At 34.5% G+C, this 16149-nt stretch overlaps 1 protein-coding gene across 2 annotated transcripts in view; it reads right to left on the minus strand.

Annotated features, from left to right (window-relative positions):
- Window positions 1-16149, minus strand: part of TNKS2 (tankyrase 2) — a 55277-nt gene that overhangs the window by 27467 nt on the left and 11661 nt on the right. For both annotated transcript variants that reach the window (XM_019739266.2, XM_019739258.2), the window contains exons 2-12: window positions 15851-16075; window positions 13490-13585; window positions 12123-12159; window positions 11887-11962; window positions 11481-11575; window positions 10302-10368; window positions 6729-6915; window positions 5591-5712; window positions 3179-3270; window positions 3013-3091; window positions 107-278 (exon numbers count right to left, since the gene is read on the minus strand). In XM_019739266.2, the coding sequence (XP_019594825.2) occupies window positions 107-278; window positions 3013-3091; window positions 3179-3270; window positions 5591-5712; window positions 6729-6915; window positions 10302-10368; window positions 11481-11575; window positions 11887-11962; window positions 12123-12159; window positions 13490-13585; window positions 15851-16075 (1248 nt within the window). The remainder of the gene's footprint in view (window positions 1-106; window positions 279-3012; window positions 3092-3178; window positions 3271-5590; window positions 5713-6728; window positions 6916-10301; window positions 10369-11480; window positions 11576-11886; window positions 11963-12122; window positions 12160-13489; window positions 13586-15850; window positions 16076-16149) is intronic.

Raw genomic sequence — 16149 nt, forward strand, 5'->3', positions numbered from 1 at the left:
GCCAAAAATTCTAAAAAAATTTTCTTTTTACTACCAAATCCTACATGATATGGGGAAAAATTTAAAGGTTAATTAAAAAAGTTAATTTCACGGAAGCATTTAATACCTTGAAGAAGCTGTTGCACGTTTTCATTTCCCATCTGTAAGGCAGTGAAGCCCTGAAGAGATATGATGTTAGGATCACACCCGTAGCTCAGGAGGAGGCGGCAGGTCTGCAGATGACCACAGTGTGCAGCTCTGTGCAGAGAAGTCTGACCAAGATTATCCAGAGCATTCACCTGAACAATGCAGAAAAAGCTTAAATTAGCTTCAACGTAAAATTTAAAACCATCCAATCATGTATTTAACATTGCTACTAATCTAAAATTCTCAATTATTATCTTATGAAGCCTATAATCCAGTGCTAAAGCAAGTATTTATGCTCAAATCTAGGGAATAAATTCACCAATTCATGAAGGCTGACATCAGAAGGAAGACTCAGTTTTGGGTTAAAAGCGTGAGATGTTGAGTAACAGCTGTGTTTGACATTAAAGTTATTAGATTCAGCTTTTAGAGTTAGCCATTGCCTAAGAAAGTCTAATCCATGTATTTTTATGGATCTCTGAGGTCCAGAAATGTGGAGACTAACCCCAAGATAGACAATAATCAATAACAAAGCCAGAGACTAAATTACAAACATGTATTTCTACTAGCTGAATCTTCTTTTTTATTATGTAAAATCATCTGTAGGGATAAACATTATGGTGTATTCATACAATGGAATACTTCTGAGCAATAAAAAGGAACAAACTATGGATATGTGAATGAATCTCCAAAACATTATATCGAGGAAAAAGCCTTACAAAGGAGTATATATCCTATGATTTCAGACATGAAGGCCTAGAACAGGCAAATCTAATCTATGTAGAAAAACATCAAAACAGTTATTGCCTTTAGGGGTGGAGAGTACCTTGGATGGGGCCCTGTCTCTGCCACAAGATACCATTCTGTATCTTGGTGAGTTTTGGTTTACGTGGGTGTATGCATTAGTCAAAATTCAGTAAATGTACATTTAAGATTTCTAGATTTCATTGTATGTAAATTTTATATCCCAAAAAATCTTTAAATGAATACTGACCTCTAGATGAGGCCTACGTGGAAGTATTTAGGGAGGGAAAAATTCAAAGTCATTTGCAAATTACTTTAAAATGTGTAAAAAAAAAAAAAGGGGGTTATACTGATAAGAGGGGGAAAGTGATAATATGTAATAAAACAATAACAGTAAAATGTTAGTAACAGAATCTAGGTGATGGGTATATAATTATTCTCTACAAAATTCTTTCAACTTGGTTCTATTTTTGAAAGTGTTAATAATAAAAATTACCTGTAGCACCCCGATCTCATCCCCATCCCCACTTCTCCCTACCAGGGAAATAATTCTTCAAAACATAACTGAGAAATTAAGTTCCTCAGCAAACAATCCTGAGGCCACTGGTGTGTTTTGAGACACTGTCCAATTCATATTCATGGAATTGGAGAATAAATGGGGATATAGTTAAAGACTTTCTCAATGAGTCCAAAACTAGACTATAAATAGCTAATCTCCAGGCTTATGGAACCCGAAAAAGCCATTTAAAATGCTCAGGGCATTTTATTCACATCAATCTTTTTACTCACATACCAAAACTTACTGAAATATTAAACATAACCACTTGAAAACTTTATTTGGGTACCACTCTGTTTAAGATTAGGGTGACCAACTTGTCCTGGTTTGCCTGGGACTTCCCCAGTATTATCACTAAAGTCCTGTGTTTCTGGAAATCCCTGTTTTGGACAAACCTGGATAGATGGTCACCCTCCTTAAGAATATTTCATCGAGTTTCACAACTCAAATTTAATACGCACCCCGAGTCTTCTAATAATTCATCACATGTATGAAAAAAGTAATCAGTGAAAAGTTATAGAACAGACAAATGAGTATGCCAAGCAGTTAAGCAGAAATAACTTTATTTTATTCAATAATTTACAATAGGAAAGATTGAGATTATACATTATTAAGAATTCCCCCAAAACAAAGAGAAATCAAGACACTGAGAGGCAACAGAAAAAGAAATTATAGAATTCTAAGTGGTTCCTTCAGTGGAAATGTAAGGAAGGACAGATCAGAAAACTATTATGCAAAGCACATTTAGAAAAGAGCCTCGGGGCCACCTGGGGGAAGGGATCTGTATTTCTTCTCCTTTTACTCAGAGCAGTTCCATTCTTTGTTATATAACCGATTTCTACTGAAGATTTTTTTAAAGAAGGCAAGGATCTATGGCTAAAAACTGTGAAACTATTGAATTAGGTGACTGTCATCTCTTCCAATCTGGGATGCTGTGTGTATCTCTTATTATTTTTTAAATTCCTGGGTAAGAAATGACAACTTCTAGCTTCGATGAAAACATAATTATTCCATGACTAATATGCTTTGTGTACAAATGCCAACTAAAACCCAGTAACTTCCCAATATGGGGAGCTAGGTTTTTAATCAAATAATTTACTTTATTTCCTCCTGTTCTAAGTTTTCTGGCTTAGTCACAGAAATAACAGAGTGTAAAAAAGTCTGTGGTTGGGGTAAACAACAGGAAGTTACCACAGTAATCAAGGAATGGAAGATAAAAGACTGGAAAAGATGATAGACCAGAATCAGTATATCTCTAGCTAGGGATATTTTCCTGAAGAATATACGACTAGGAAAAGACCTTAAGGATAACTTGACCAGTGGGGTATGGGTAGAAGGAATAGATATATAGGAAGGAAGGATATACACAGAAGGAAGGACATATAGGAATAATATACTTTTGAGTAAATCTATAGGCTTTCTAGAAAAATATTAAATAAAGTACCTGTAGGACTATTTTTAAGTATAGATTAAGAAGAGAAAAAGTAATACTTATGAGAGAGTAAATAGGTTTTGGAAGTCAGGTATTTCATCTGCTAAATAGGAAATAATTCACTGGATTACCAAAGATTACCAAAAAGGAAGTATACCTTCGCTTCATGTTTCACCACTACTTCAACAACATCATTATGAGCTTTCTCAGATGCCACGTGTAGAGGGGTCAAGAATCTTAAAGAGAAAAAGTCAGCCAAACAATGAATATATTTTCAAAAAAATAAAATGTCACTAATTTTTGATTATTAAAAGTATACTTACTCTTTAGTCTTTTCATTGATGTTTGCTCCTTTTCTTAGCAACAGTTCACATATTTGCTTTCTTTTGGGGTACGGAGATGCAGCAGCACAATGCTAGATAATTTAAATTGCAGCATTAATCAAGGACGATATATGACTGATTTTTATTTAAGAACATTTTATATTTCCAATTGAGAAGTTATTTCACTTCTTTGTTTTATTTTTGGCTTTAACTTTTTTTAAACTTTGCTACTCAGAGTTTCTATTGGATAGAATGTGCAACGATTACTAAATTCTGGCAGGGCCTGAAAAACTTATTTACCAGATGATATCTGTTACTAAACATTCTGATCAAGCTTTATAGTTGTTACATCTTTGAAAAAGCCACTACTGACGTGATGAAAAATTTAAATTTATGTGCTCAATACTCCTTTCAAAATTGTTCCCATATTGCAAAATATTTATATTTTTTAAAGGTTAATTAACAAAACACTCCAAAGGCTGGGGTTTCTTTACATGAAATAACAGCACTCATCTGGAATCTGCTTGGTAATAGCACCAATGAAATAGCTGACAAGATGAGTAGTGTTTATTTCTCTTTCAAACAGTTGCTCCACCAGAATAAGGAGCTTAGATTACCCGTTTGGCTAAAATCAGTGGTAGAAAACGATACACTGAATTGGGTGCTGCAGAATCTATGCCTATCATGTAGCAAAGAGGGAGGGGAGACAGGAGGTAGGGATTTGCTAGTTACAAACCTAATAAGTATGTCATGGTCAGGTCCCAAATCTTTGCATCCTCAACATCCAGGATGATACCCATACAGGTGTTCAACAAATGTCTGAATGAGTGAATGACTAAATCAATGCATGTATATATGTTAACATAAAATTGAAACCTGAAAATTCATGGGATAAATGTTTTGGGTAATTGTTAAGCTAAGTTCTACACATCTAAATACACAGTACACATGAAATTTGTTCTGTTTTGACTTGTTAATAATAAAGCTTAGCAGATTATCATGACTGCTACAGATTCATGCTCTGATGTTGTTGACAACAAAATCATTTCATTGCCCTCAATAAAACCATTTCTAATTGGTGAATATAGCTCCTTTAGTATGAGTAACCATCCCAGGACAGCAATGTAGCACACAGAATGGAAATAAACTACTTATTTCCAAGAATTCTTGATCATATCCATTTCAAATTGCACCCCTACTCCTTTGCCCCATCCCAGGACAGGGCCTGTAATCTTTGGAAATATGGAAGACATTGCCCCTGACCACAACTATCCAATACTTAACTCCTAGTATGTTTTAAGGTAACAAAAAAACGCTGTTTAATAGCGGAGTATTTAGGGGAAAACAACATGTAGTATTTGCTCTTCAGACCAGAAAATTTTCCATGTCAGTTTTTCCAAATTTCTCTGTACCATCTTAAGGCTGTTATGATTTTAATTTTGCAGTAGCATTTCTTATTAGTTTGTAGCTTTGTTATTTTTTTTTAACTTGGAAATTTTTTATAAGTAGCAAAAAGGTCTAAAATGTTTTATAGCTAGGTTTCTACATACCTTTCACATAGTTTACATCATGGCATAAGGAAGAAAATTACCCATAAAAGATATTAGGAAAGTAAGGCTACTATGAGTTAAATATGCCCCTAAACACATTCATTTACTCAGGGTCATCTTCCCTCATCCGAAGTACATTGTGCAATTCATATAGCAGGACTTTGTTCCTCTTAAACGTCTACTTCTAAGGTGCCTCTGATTGTACCAGTCCCTTCCCTATCTTCCATCACTTTTCCTTACTTTATCCATTCTTTTCTGATTGCTTTTCTGGACCGCCTGGTTCTCAATTACTTTGTTACAGTTCCACAGAGATGTTATTACCTCTATCAGGGAAGTAGCCTCTACTCACACACTTCACTCACACAGTACAGAGGGGAGATATACAGACTTCAGATCTAATTTTGAAAAAGATCACAATACTGGAAGGAAAACCAAGTGATTTTATCTCAACAGCAGAATTATTTTCTTTCTCATTATTTTCAGTGGCTTCCAATTTTTCAATCATAAACATTTATAATGTTTATACTAAAAAAGCAAATAGTATGTATCATTTATAATAATAAAAAATTCCACGTAATATATGCCAGTATATAAATAAAATTTTTTCTGGAAGGATACTCAAATGAATACTAGCACTGCCTTTTGGGGAGTGAGGTTGTCTATTTTTCTGTATTGTTTGAAATTTTTTCTTTATATACTATGTGCAGGCATTAATCTTTAAAAAGCATAGATTTTTAAAACAAATTACTAAAAGTAGGACATTATGACAATTATCCTGTATCATCATCAGAAGCAGGACATTATCATTAGTTTGGAATGTTTCTGGTTACTATATTTTAAAAACTTAAATCTGAAACATTACCAATGCTGTTTCATGCGTTTGAGGATGCTTAAAATTCACCATTTCCAGAGAGAGATGTTTTTTGATTCGTGTAACATCAGCTTCCCGTGCAGCTTGCAGCAAAGAGTGGCCTTTAAATTCATCTAGATAAAGAAAAAGCATTTAAATCTGCATGAGAATTATCAAATCGATGGGATTTACATGAACTTAGTAAAAGACGCTTACACCAAACATAACCCCTGAAAAGGGAGACAGTGGTATTCTAGTTCCTCTCAGTTATGACCCAATCCATCCCCAACTATATATATGATTTAGCATACGGCCAACTCAAGGACTACTTTGATTTGGAGGTATCTGTGGTAGGGCAAAATAGTCCCAGACCAGAGAGTTCTGAGAATTATCAAAAAGAATAGAACTTTTCTCAGTGAAAAAATAAAATAAAAAGCGATCATAGTCCCTGTACTAACATGGAAATAGCAGATGGCTTTGCTCTCACATCAAAGAACTGGGGACTAGACAAGCTGGATATTTCCAAGAGGCATCTACTGATGAACAAATGAAAGAGGGTTATTTTCTCAAGATCCCTCTGTTTTATTCATCAGATTTCTGAAACTACCCATTATATCCTTTGTAAATCCAGAATAATACAAGTTTCCTACTTATGTACAGCAATACTATATCTGAATTAGGTGACAATTTTCTACTACAACTATTTCAGCTGTAGACAGAGAACCACAGAACTGCTCAGATATTGAAGAATATTAAATGGTAAATCTGGGGACTATGTTTATAAAATGGCAATCCTACAAATAACACTAACTTCATGGCAGATTAAAACTAGAAAGTCACATCAAAGATAGAAACAAAACCCCAGTTTTTTTCCCAAAAGCATACCAACTATAAGACTAATACATATAAAAAGTGTTTAACTTGATGTGAAAAAATAAATACAAATATATTTTCTTTTCATAGCATCTAAAGAGCAGAATGAGTAGAAACTTCCAAATGATTTATAATAATATCCTACTCTGAGCAACAACAGATATCCATGGCTAAGGAAAATATTTTTTATTTAAAAATTTCTAGAAACAAACAAGAAAGAAAAATTTTTTGTTTATTGATATCATAATATCCTTGCTAAACATTCATTTATACTCACATGCTAATCTTTCTTTTAGCTGTGGTGTCGGAGCCAAGTCTATAGCACTTTTATTGTGACAATTCAGCAGTGTTGGATCTGCGCCGTAACTTAGCAGAAGAGAACACACTTCAACCCTGTTCTTAGACGCTGCTTCATGAAGAGGTGTGAACTGCCACAAGTCCATTGCATTTACACAGGCACCGTGCTGGGAGAGTAAAGTGTATAACTAGTGTTTAATTTTTAAGAGAATTTATATTATTAGTACGCTGTCATTTAACATCATGCAAGCTTAAACAGGTATGTTCCCAAAGTTCCGTTCTTAAACCAATTATTTCAGAAAAAGAATACTTTTTTTTCCCCATAGAAGAAACAATAACTGGTTGCTAGGTCTACCCACAAAGGCCTATTTAACTCTTTTATCGTTAAAAACAGTTAAGAATGAAGTTTTAGATGTAACGTGTATCTTTTCCAAGAATTAATTTTTTCCTTTTTTGAACTGTAATTTACATATAATAAAATGCACAGTTCTTAAGTGTCTATATATACCCCCAGTGGATGCCTGAAACCACAGATGTACCAAACCCTATAAATACTATGTTTTTTCTTATACATACATACCTATGATAGAGTTTAATTTATAAATCAAGCACAGGAAGGGATTAACAACAATAACTAATAATAAAATAGAATCATTATGAGAATATACTGTAATAAATTATATAAACGTCTCTCTCTCTCAAAATACGTTACTGCACTGTACTCACTTTTTCACTTAAAGGAAGCACTTTACAGCTTCTCTCTGGCATATCCAAATTGCCAGCATCAGTACTGCCCTTTGGGGCCACTATTAATTAAAATAAGGGTGACCTGGATATAAGCACTGCAATACCATGCCAGTTGGTCTGGTAACCAAGATAGCTACTAAATGAATAACGGGCAGGTAGCATACACAGCATGGATACATGGGATAAAGGGATGATTTATGTCCCGGGTGGGACACTGCGAGATTTCATCACACTATTCAGAATGGCACATAATTAAAAACTTATAAACGGTTTATTTCTGGAATTTTCCATTTATATTTTTGGACCACCGTTGACTGCGGGTAACTGAAACTGCAGAAAGCAGAACAGCTGATTGGGGGAGGGGGAACTACTGTAGTTTGAGGAGTTTTGACAAATGTACATATTCGTGATACCATCACCCAATTCAAGATATAAGACAGTTTCATTACCCCAGAATGTTCCCTCATGTTCCTTCCATAGACAGTTCCTGCACTCACTGTGATGTTAGCACCATATATTACCCTTACCTGTTCCTGAATTTCATAATAATGGAATAACACACTATGTACTTTTGGGTCTACCTTCTTTCACACACAATTTTTCTGAGATTCATTAATGCTGTCTCAGTAATTCATTTTTATTGCTGAGCAGCATTCCATTGTATAAGAAATACCATAATTTACTTATCCATCATCCTGTTGATGGGCATTGGGACTACTTCTAGTTTTTGACTATTATGAATAAGCTGTTACGAACATTCATGTACAAGTCTCTTTATGGACTCATGCTGTCGCTTCTCTTGCATATATCCCTAGGAGAGGAAATCATTGGTAGATATATGTTTAGTTTTATTAGAAACTGCCAAACACTTTTCTAAAGTGGTTGTATTAATTTTGCATTGCCATCAGCAATGTTTGAGTTCTAGGCTCTACTGCCTTGCTAATCCTTGGTATTGTCAGTCTTTTTAATTTTAGCTATTTCCAGGTATTAGAATTAGATGCACCACAGAAGTCATTCTAGTTCAACCTCTCATCAAATACAAAATCCCTTCCATAGCATTCCTGCAGAAGGTGAACCAGCTACTTATTCTTTTAGTACTTTCAACCAACATAACTTTTTATACTTTGTTGCTAGGAAGTTTTACATTAAGTTAAATATATCAAAATCACTTAAATTTTGACCTATTGGGCTTCTTTGGAGCAAAAATGATCAACATTCTTCTTGGCAATATTTGAAGGCAACTCCTATGTTTTTCTTTTAGTCTAAACACCTTCAGCTCCTTTACTTATCCTTATCAGATGGTTTCCAGACTTCCTATCACCCTAGTGGCCCTCAACTAAATATACTCCAGTTTAAAAAATTCATTTAAAAAAACACTGAGAGACTAAAATAACAAAAGATTCTCAATGTGGTTTGAGTGTGAAAGTAACAATGCATCCTGACACTACTTCTACTGGTATAAAATGTTAACTTTTCAAGCAATCACATCACAACCTGTACAGTATCCTGGTCATGAAAAGCAATCACAATATGTCTGCTGTTAAATGCCAGCTTCTGTTGGCCGGACTATCTAGCAAGTGTTGCCAACTGACTCAGCATTGCCTAGGACCTCTGCCTGCATTTTCCCAGTCTCCATCTCCTTGCTTTCTTCTCATTTTCCTGAACTTGACTACTCTGGTAACTCTTTGCACGCTCCTCTATCTGTATGACATTTCTTCAGCCTCCCACTCCTATTTAGCGAAACACTAGGTCTCAGGAAAACACCACTCAGTTGTCTATAAAAGTCCCACCGCAATCTGCCTGAAGTTTCACTCTCATCCACAATTACATTCCAAATACTGTGCTGAATTCAAGATTCAGTTTTATAATAAGCAAAAGCATTACTGCTATAAATATATAACATTGTAGCCACATTATATAAATTTAAAAAGGCTTATTGACTACTCAAGAGTATCTAATCATTATAATAGTTATTTCTGTGAGAAAATGTATTCTGTGGTAGCACCTGCCCCAAAGGAAGCTGAGGCTTTGGAAACAAATGTCCTCTTTCCCTTCCCATGACAGCTGAGAATGAGGAAAAGTATTAAAGGGGCAGAATAGGTGCAGAGTGAGAGAAGTCTGAAGAGTGTGGTCGAATGCATATGTAGAGACTGGGGGACAAAAGGAAATGGATGTGGGTAACATCCTTGGATCCGTATCTTATTCTCATCCAACAGGGAGCAAAATAAAGAATTCATTGCCAGTCCTGGGAACCTGTTTGTTAAACAACAGCCACCCAGCATACGGGAAGAAGTAAAGCTCACCAAGTGAGCTGTTCCAACTCAAAGTACAACTAAGCAAGTCTTGCAAATGTAACTGATAGTTTTAATAATACATGATTCACTAAAAATTGCTTCTTGATATTTTCCAAGTTTTAAAACTTCACTTTTAGCCAAAAATTACAGAATCACTTAATCTGCTATTTGTAAGATGGTAGTGCTACTTTATATTTAAAATGTTATGGTATCTCAAAAATCTCAAGCAGACAGATGCTGACCTATCAGTCATCTACATTTTATAGTAATTATAAATATTCCTATATCCACCCAGCATTAAAAACACACAGAATACAGATATACTTAATGCCAGGTGGATACTAGTCTTACCAGGGGGAACACTTCATAAATTATATAAATGTTCAACTACTACGCTGTACACCTAAAACTACTATAATTTTTAATGTCAATTATAAATGAAAAGTTAAAAAAAAGATAAGCTATGTATTTAAAATAAATTATAATTATTAAAAAGGAACAAGAGAACTAACCTTGACGAGAAGTTCAGTTACTTCGTAATGACCATAGGAGCAGGCATTGTGTAACGGCACCAGATCACTACAATATGAGAGGGGGGAAAAAGCCTTTTATTAAAAATTCCCTAGGTTTAGTTTATTTAATTTTATTTAACTTTACAGTTAGATTTAAACAGCAAATGGCGTATGTAACCTTCTAATAATAAAAAAAAGTGTAAAATTTAATAACACCCATTTGAATCCTAAGTCCTAACAATTATAACTTCCAAGTTTCTTTCAAATCCACCTTTTCCCCCCACTGCTGCTGCCACTGTTTTGGTTTGGGCCTTTACTATTTCTCCCTGTACTATGAAATGACCGTCACCTCAATTTGTCCTCCAAGCCGTAGCCACATTTTCCCAAAAGATAATCGGATGTGGTTACTCCATGTTTTAATGTCCTTCACTGGTTCTTCCTTGCTTTCGAAATATGGTTCCAACTGCTTAAGCTGGCATACAATGATTTCACTCTATCTAGTCTTACCCTTCAAAGCACTTGCAGCTTCCTGAATAGCTCTACACATACTATCCCCTGGGTATAGAATAGATTACCCTCCCTCCTGGATTACTTCACATCTTTTCCAAACTCAGCGCTCAAATACTGGCTCTTCTCTGAAACTGTTTTTTTGAGATTATGTAAGGTAAATTCCTATAATCCTTAATAAAACTAAAATCTACTTCCTTCAGGATGGCAATGGAAGAACTTTATAGAAGGAACAATGGAACCTTACTTAAAATCTTGACTTATACCTTTAAGCCGCTCCTTTTTGGGGATCACTCACAATTAATTACCACAGACACCATCATGATGGTCTCTGGTGAGTGATGGCCACCCATGGCTTAGTCTTTAGTTCTATCTGTCCTCTCTTTAAAGGCTCATGACCTTCCTTACCATTTTGGTTTTACAGTTTCTTACTTATCTGAGCACTAATTTCATTTCCAACTATTTGCTAGCCACCTCCACCTGAGTTCCCATCATCATCTCATAAAACCAAGAGTTCTAACAGTAAACTCAACGTTTCCCCCGAAAACAATTTTCCCTCCTTGATGTATGTGTATCACTGGGTCTCACTCATTCAGCTTCAAAATTTGACAGTATAATATTATAAGGCTAGTACAATATTTAAGAAATCCTAATTTTTGTTCAAATACTTACCCTTTATCTTTTGCATGGACATCAGCTCCATGTTGCAACAACAGCTGTACAATCTTCACTCTATTGTATCCTGCTGCCAAATGCAACGGAGTTGACTGAAATATTAATCAGAAAAATTAATGAAATTCAAATAGTGGCTAAAAAAAGGGCGAAAAATCCAAATATGAAACCAGAAATCCAGATTAAAACTTTATAACTTTACTGTGTAAATAGTTATCAATTTGGTTTTACAAAATCCAACACATACTCATAAACAACTAAATGTTTATTATTAATAAAGTTTTACTAAGTTTAAGAATTACTCCAAAAGAAAATATCAGCATTCTCATCAAATGTTTTAATTTATAATAAGTGCATTTTCACATTACCAGGAGATGAACACAAACTTAGTTGCAAAAGGAAGTACCTTTCTACCATCACTTGCATGGCAGTTGACATTTAATGGTGTGAGTAGAGCCATCATTTTTTCCTCATTGCCACTCCTAACACACAAAAAAAGTATTAGCAATTTCTAATCTTTATCAGATCCTATCTGAAGACATCTATGTGAATATTCAAAAACATTAATTTTTTAAAAAGTTTGCTTATTGTAAAATAAATATTTAAATAGTAAAGTATTCATAGTACATATTTATAACACACCTGGCACTTTCCAACAGTTCATCTTTCTTATATTCACCTGTAAATTAGAGGGGAAAAAAGCAGAAATTAAGAAAAGTTAATTACAAAAGTAATGACAGATTTATGTATAAAGATGCTCACTGAACTATAGCTAAAATAAATTGTAAATAAATGGAAAATGATTTAATCAATAGATTATGCAATTTAAAAATATTTATAGAATACCTTTGTTATGAAAGTGAAGAGTCAATGTTATATAATGAAGTGCGATCACAATTATACAAAAACAATATGCACAGAAAAAGAAAAGCCAAGAAGGAAATACACCGAAATTTTAATTTTGTCTTAGGTGGTTGGTTATGGGTGAGCTTTTCCTTTTCTTTTTACTCCTTAAATTTTATAAAACTAATACACTATTTGTCTAACACACAAAATGCATCCACAACTTCATTCAAAAGCCAAACAAAACAAAATCTAACCAATATATCAACATTCAGAAATGACAAAATATACTCTATAACATCACCAACTGAACATAATCATAAACATTCTTGTGAATCCGTAAGATTTTTCAACATTAAAATTGTTTTTATTACAATGCTATTTTAAATTCAGTCAGCCCTCCATATCTGCAGGTTTCATATCCATGAATTCAACGAACCTCAGACTGAAAACAGTATTTTCAACCCATGGCTGGGAATTTGTGGATGTGGAGGGCCGACTGTATGCAGTTCTTTGGTCATTTTATATAAGGTACTTGAGCATCCACAGGTTTTTTTGAATCTGTGGGGGGTCCTGAAACCAACTCCCCTCAGATACTCAGGACATCTGTCTGAGGTGTAATCAAACAATACTGTGAATGCTGCCGAGTGCCATACAACGGAAAGGCAGGGATCTTCTATTTTTTGATCACACCTCGCTCGTATATATAAATAAAAACAGGATTAAATATAAACTCTTTATGCCTACAGCTTTTATATTTACAATGAATAAAAAAACTTTAAAATTAATACAATTTAAATTAACATAATTTAACATAATGCATAGTGTTTATTGATTTGCTGAAATGAAATCTAAACTGCTGCCCACAATATGAACTATGTACTGACGGCTAGTATAAAGCTTCTTTTGAGCCCCAAGATTTTTTTTTTTTAAAGATAAAAAGCATGTAATACTGAAGGAGGAACATCAATTTAAAAAGGAAAAAAAGCTTTACCTTTCTTAGACAATAATCAAATGCCAACTGTTCAGATGAAGGAAAAAACATCAATTGAACTGATACTATTAAAAAAATCTAGCCGAGGTGACTAACTGCAGGAAGCTATCTACCTAGCAAGCTCACTCTTTACATTCTTCCTGGAATACCCAAAGAGAGTACACAGACTTACCAGTCAGCACTGCTTTGGCAGACGGGTCTGCTAAATCCAGTGCTGTCCTTCCATCTGTATTTCGGATGGTTGGCTCAGCTCCATGCTGTAAGAGCACTGCAAAATAGCAACACTACCTTTTTCAAGATGATAATCATGACATTTTTATTTCAGTAAATCATTTTCTTCAAATTCTGGTTCAGAAGTCTCAAGGTTATTTAAAGACCTTTCATATTTTGATACTATGGTAAATATTGTATTTTACAGATAAGACTATATAAAAGTTTCATTATTCAATGTATTACATACACACTAAATAAATGTCCCCTAAGCTTAAAGTCAGATTTTCCTTTCCTAGATAAGTGACTAAGGACAGATAAGAGTATGTGAGGAAATAAAAGGCAAGTTTGCTTGAAAGTTTGTTTTCTCATTTCAAATGAATACTGCCTATGTTAGAAAGATTTTCTATCGTAACAAAAATAAAATTTCTAAAGCTATGGATAGCCCAGGAATAGCGATCTGTGGAATTAAAAGAAATAAATTTTTTTAAAAAAATCACACAATTCTTTAAAAAAAAAAAGAAACAAAAACATTATAACCCAAAGCACATTAAAAAGATCTGTGTTATACTCTGTATTGTTATTTGTTATATAAAGATATTCCGGCACACTCTATAAATAAGGAGCTGCGGAAAGAATGCAAATACCTGCAGAAAGGGAAGCCTAGCTCCCATTCTTTGATAGGGTTAATATTCATTCTACTATTTGTAACAGTACTGTCCAACAGAAGTAAAATGTGAGGCATTAACATGACCCACATGTGTGATTTAAAATTTCTAGTAGCTACATTAAAAAAAGAAACTGGTTAAACTAATTTTAACTCATTTTATTTAACCCAATATACCTAAAACACTATTGTTTCAATATTTACATTTATACTGTAATCAATATAAAATTGAGATATTTGCATTCCTTTTTTTCAAACGAAGTCTCAGAAATCTGGTATATTTTCCCCTTATAGCACATCTCAATTTGGACTAGAATATTACAAGTCCTCAGCTAACTTATTGGATAGTGCAGATCTGTAACCTTATTCGGAAAATCCCACATTATTTATTTTTATTATTTTTTTAAGGAGGGCGCAGCTCATAGCAGCCCATGTGGGAATCGAACCAGCAACCTTGGTGTTATTAGCACCACGCTCTAACCAACTGAGCTAACCAGCCACCCCTGGAAAACCCTGCATTATTAAAGCTATTTATATGTCCGAGATTCAGGAACCAGAAAAGGATTCTGAACAGAAGGCAGTAGCAAGATAACACACAGGACAGGAGAACTGTGCAGAGGTTACAAGGTAATTTATTTCGTATCTTTATAAATTACCTCATTTAAACTAAGCTGTTGACTTTGGTATAATCAGTGATTTGAGGTTTGGAGGACAGATGAGGAAAATGTAAGTCCAGCATAGAGCCTTTGGACTTTTCCTAGTGCACAGTATTGGTTTTCTACCGGCCTCAAGGATTTCGATTGTCCCTGATTTACATCAGGCAATAGAATTAAGGTAGCAGGGTCCAAAATCCATGTTAGGTTCAGAAAAGCCAATACCAGGTTAATGAAAACTCTCAAATAAGCAGCCTTCTCACATATAATTTTCTGTCAATGATCAATCTGTCAGGCAAATCCTATCATATTTGTTAAAATATTCTAAATGACTCATAATTTTCCCTTCAAATGCTTCTTCAGTTATCCGCCATTTCCATTCTACAACAATCCTAGTTCATGCCCTCATCGTTTCTCATCTGGGTTACTGTAGTTTCCTAGCTAATCTCCCCAATGGCGTCCATTCTACCAGCCCCCGACCAGATCACTCCTAACATACACTACTCTCTTTGCACTGTTCTCTTTCCTAAAAGTCTTCAATGATTCCACACAACCTACATTAGCAATATCAAGCTCCTTAACCTGGAATTCAAAGTTCTTTATAAACAAGTACCTGCACACCTTTTCAACCTTTCTCCCACTACTTCCTGGAAAGACTCCTGGAAGGAGTGACTTAACTCCAGCCAACTCACTGTACTCATCATCTTCTAATACTACTGCTCACGTCTCCCATGACGTTATCTGATTCTTTGTGTGCCTATCTCCCCAAAGAACCCAAATTTCTAGAAAACGGGAATCCTGTACTCTATTCTCTAAAGAACTTAAGTCCACTACCATACACAAAAAGACTCTAAGCAAATAGTGGTTAGATTAAATCACAAAGTGCTCTTAAGTATTTAAATTCAGCCTGGCAGAATTTGATCATATTAACAAATAAAGTCAATTCAAATTCAGAATAGTTACAAACAATTTCAAGAAAATTATGGAGAGCAAACAGTCTTACCGATGCAAACATCAATCTTTCCTTTAATTGCAGCTTCATGGAGAGGAGTGTAATTCCAATTATCACGAGCATTTGGGTCTGCACCATGTCGCAAAAGGAGATTGACTACTTCAGCATGACCAAAAGAGCATGCATTGTGTAGAGGAATAAGACCCCCATCATCACGTGCTTGGACATTTGCACCATTCTGAAGCAAATATTCAACTACATCTTTCCGCCCAAAGCCTAGAAGAAAACAAATTACCCACATTTAAATCCTCAAAAGAAAACAATCAAGTTAGAATCAATAAGTAGAAGCC

The sequence above is a fragment of the Rhinolophus sinicus genome, linkage group LG07, assembly GCF_036562045.2.
Source record: "Rhinolophus sinicus isolate RSC01 linkage group LG07, ASM3656204v1, whole genome shotgun sequence".
Lineage (NCBI taxonomy): Eukaryota > Metazoa > Chordata > Mammalia > Chiroptera > Rhinolophidae > Rhinolophus > Rhinolophus sinicus.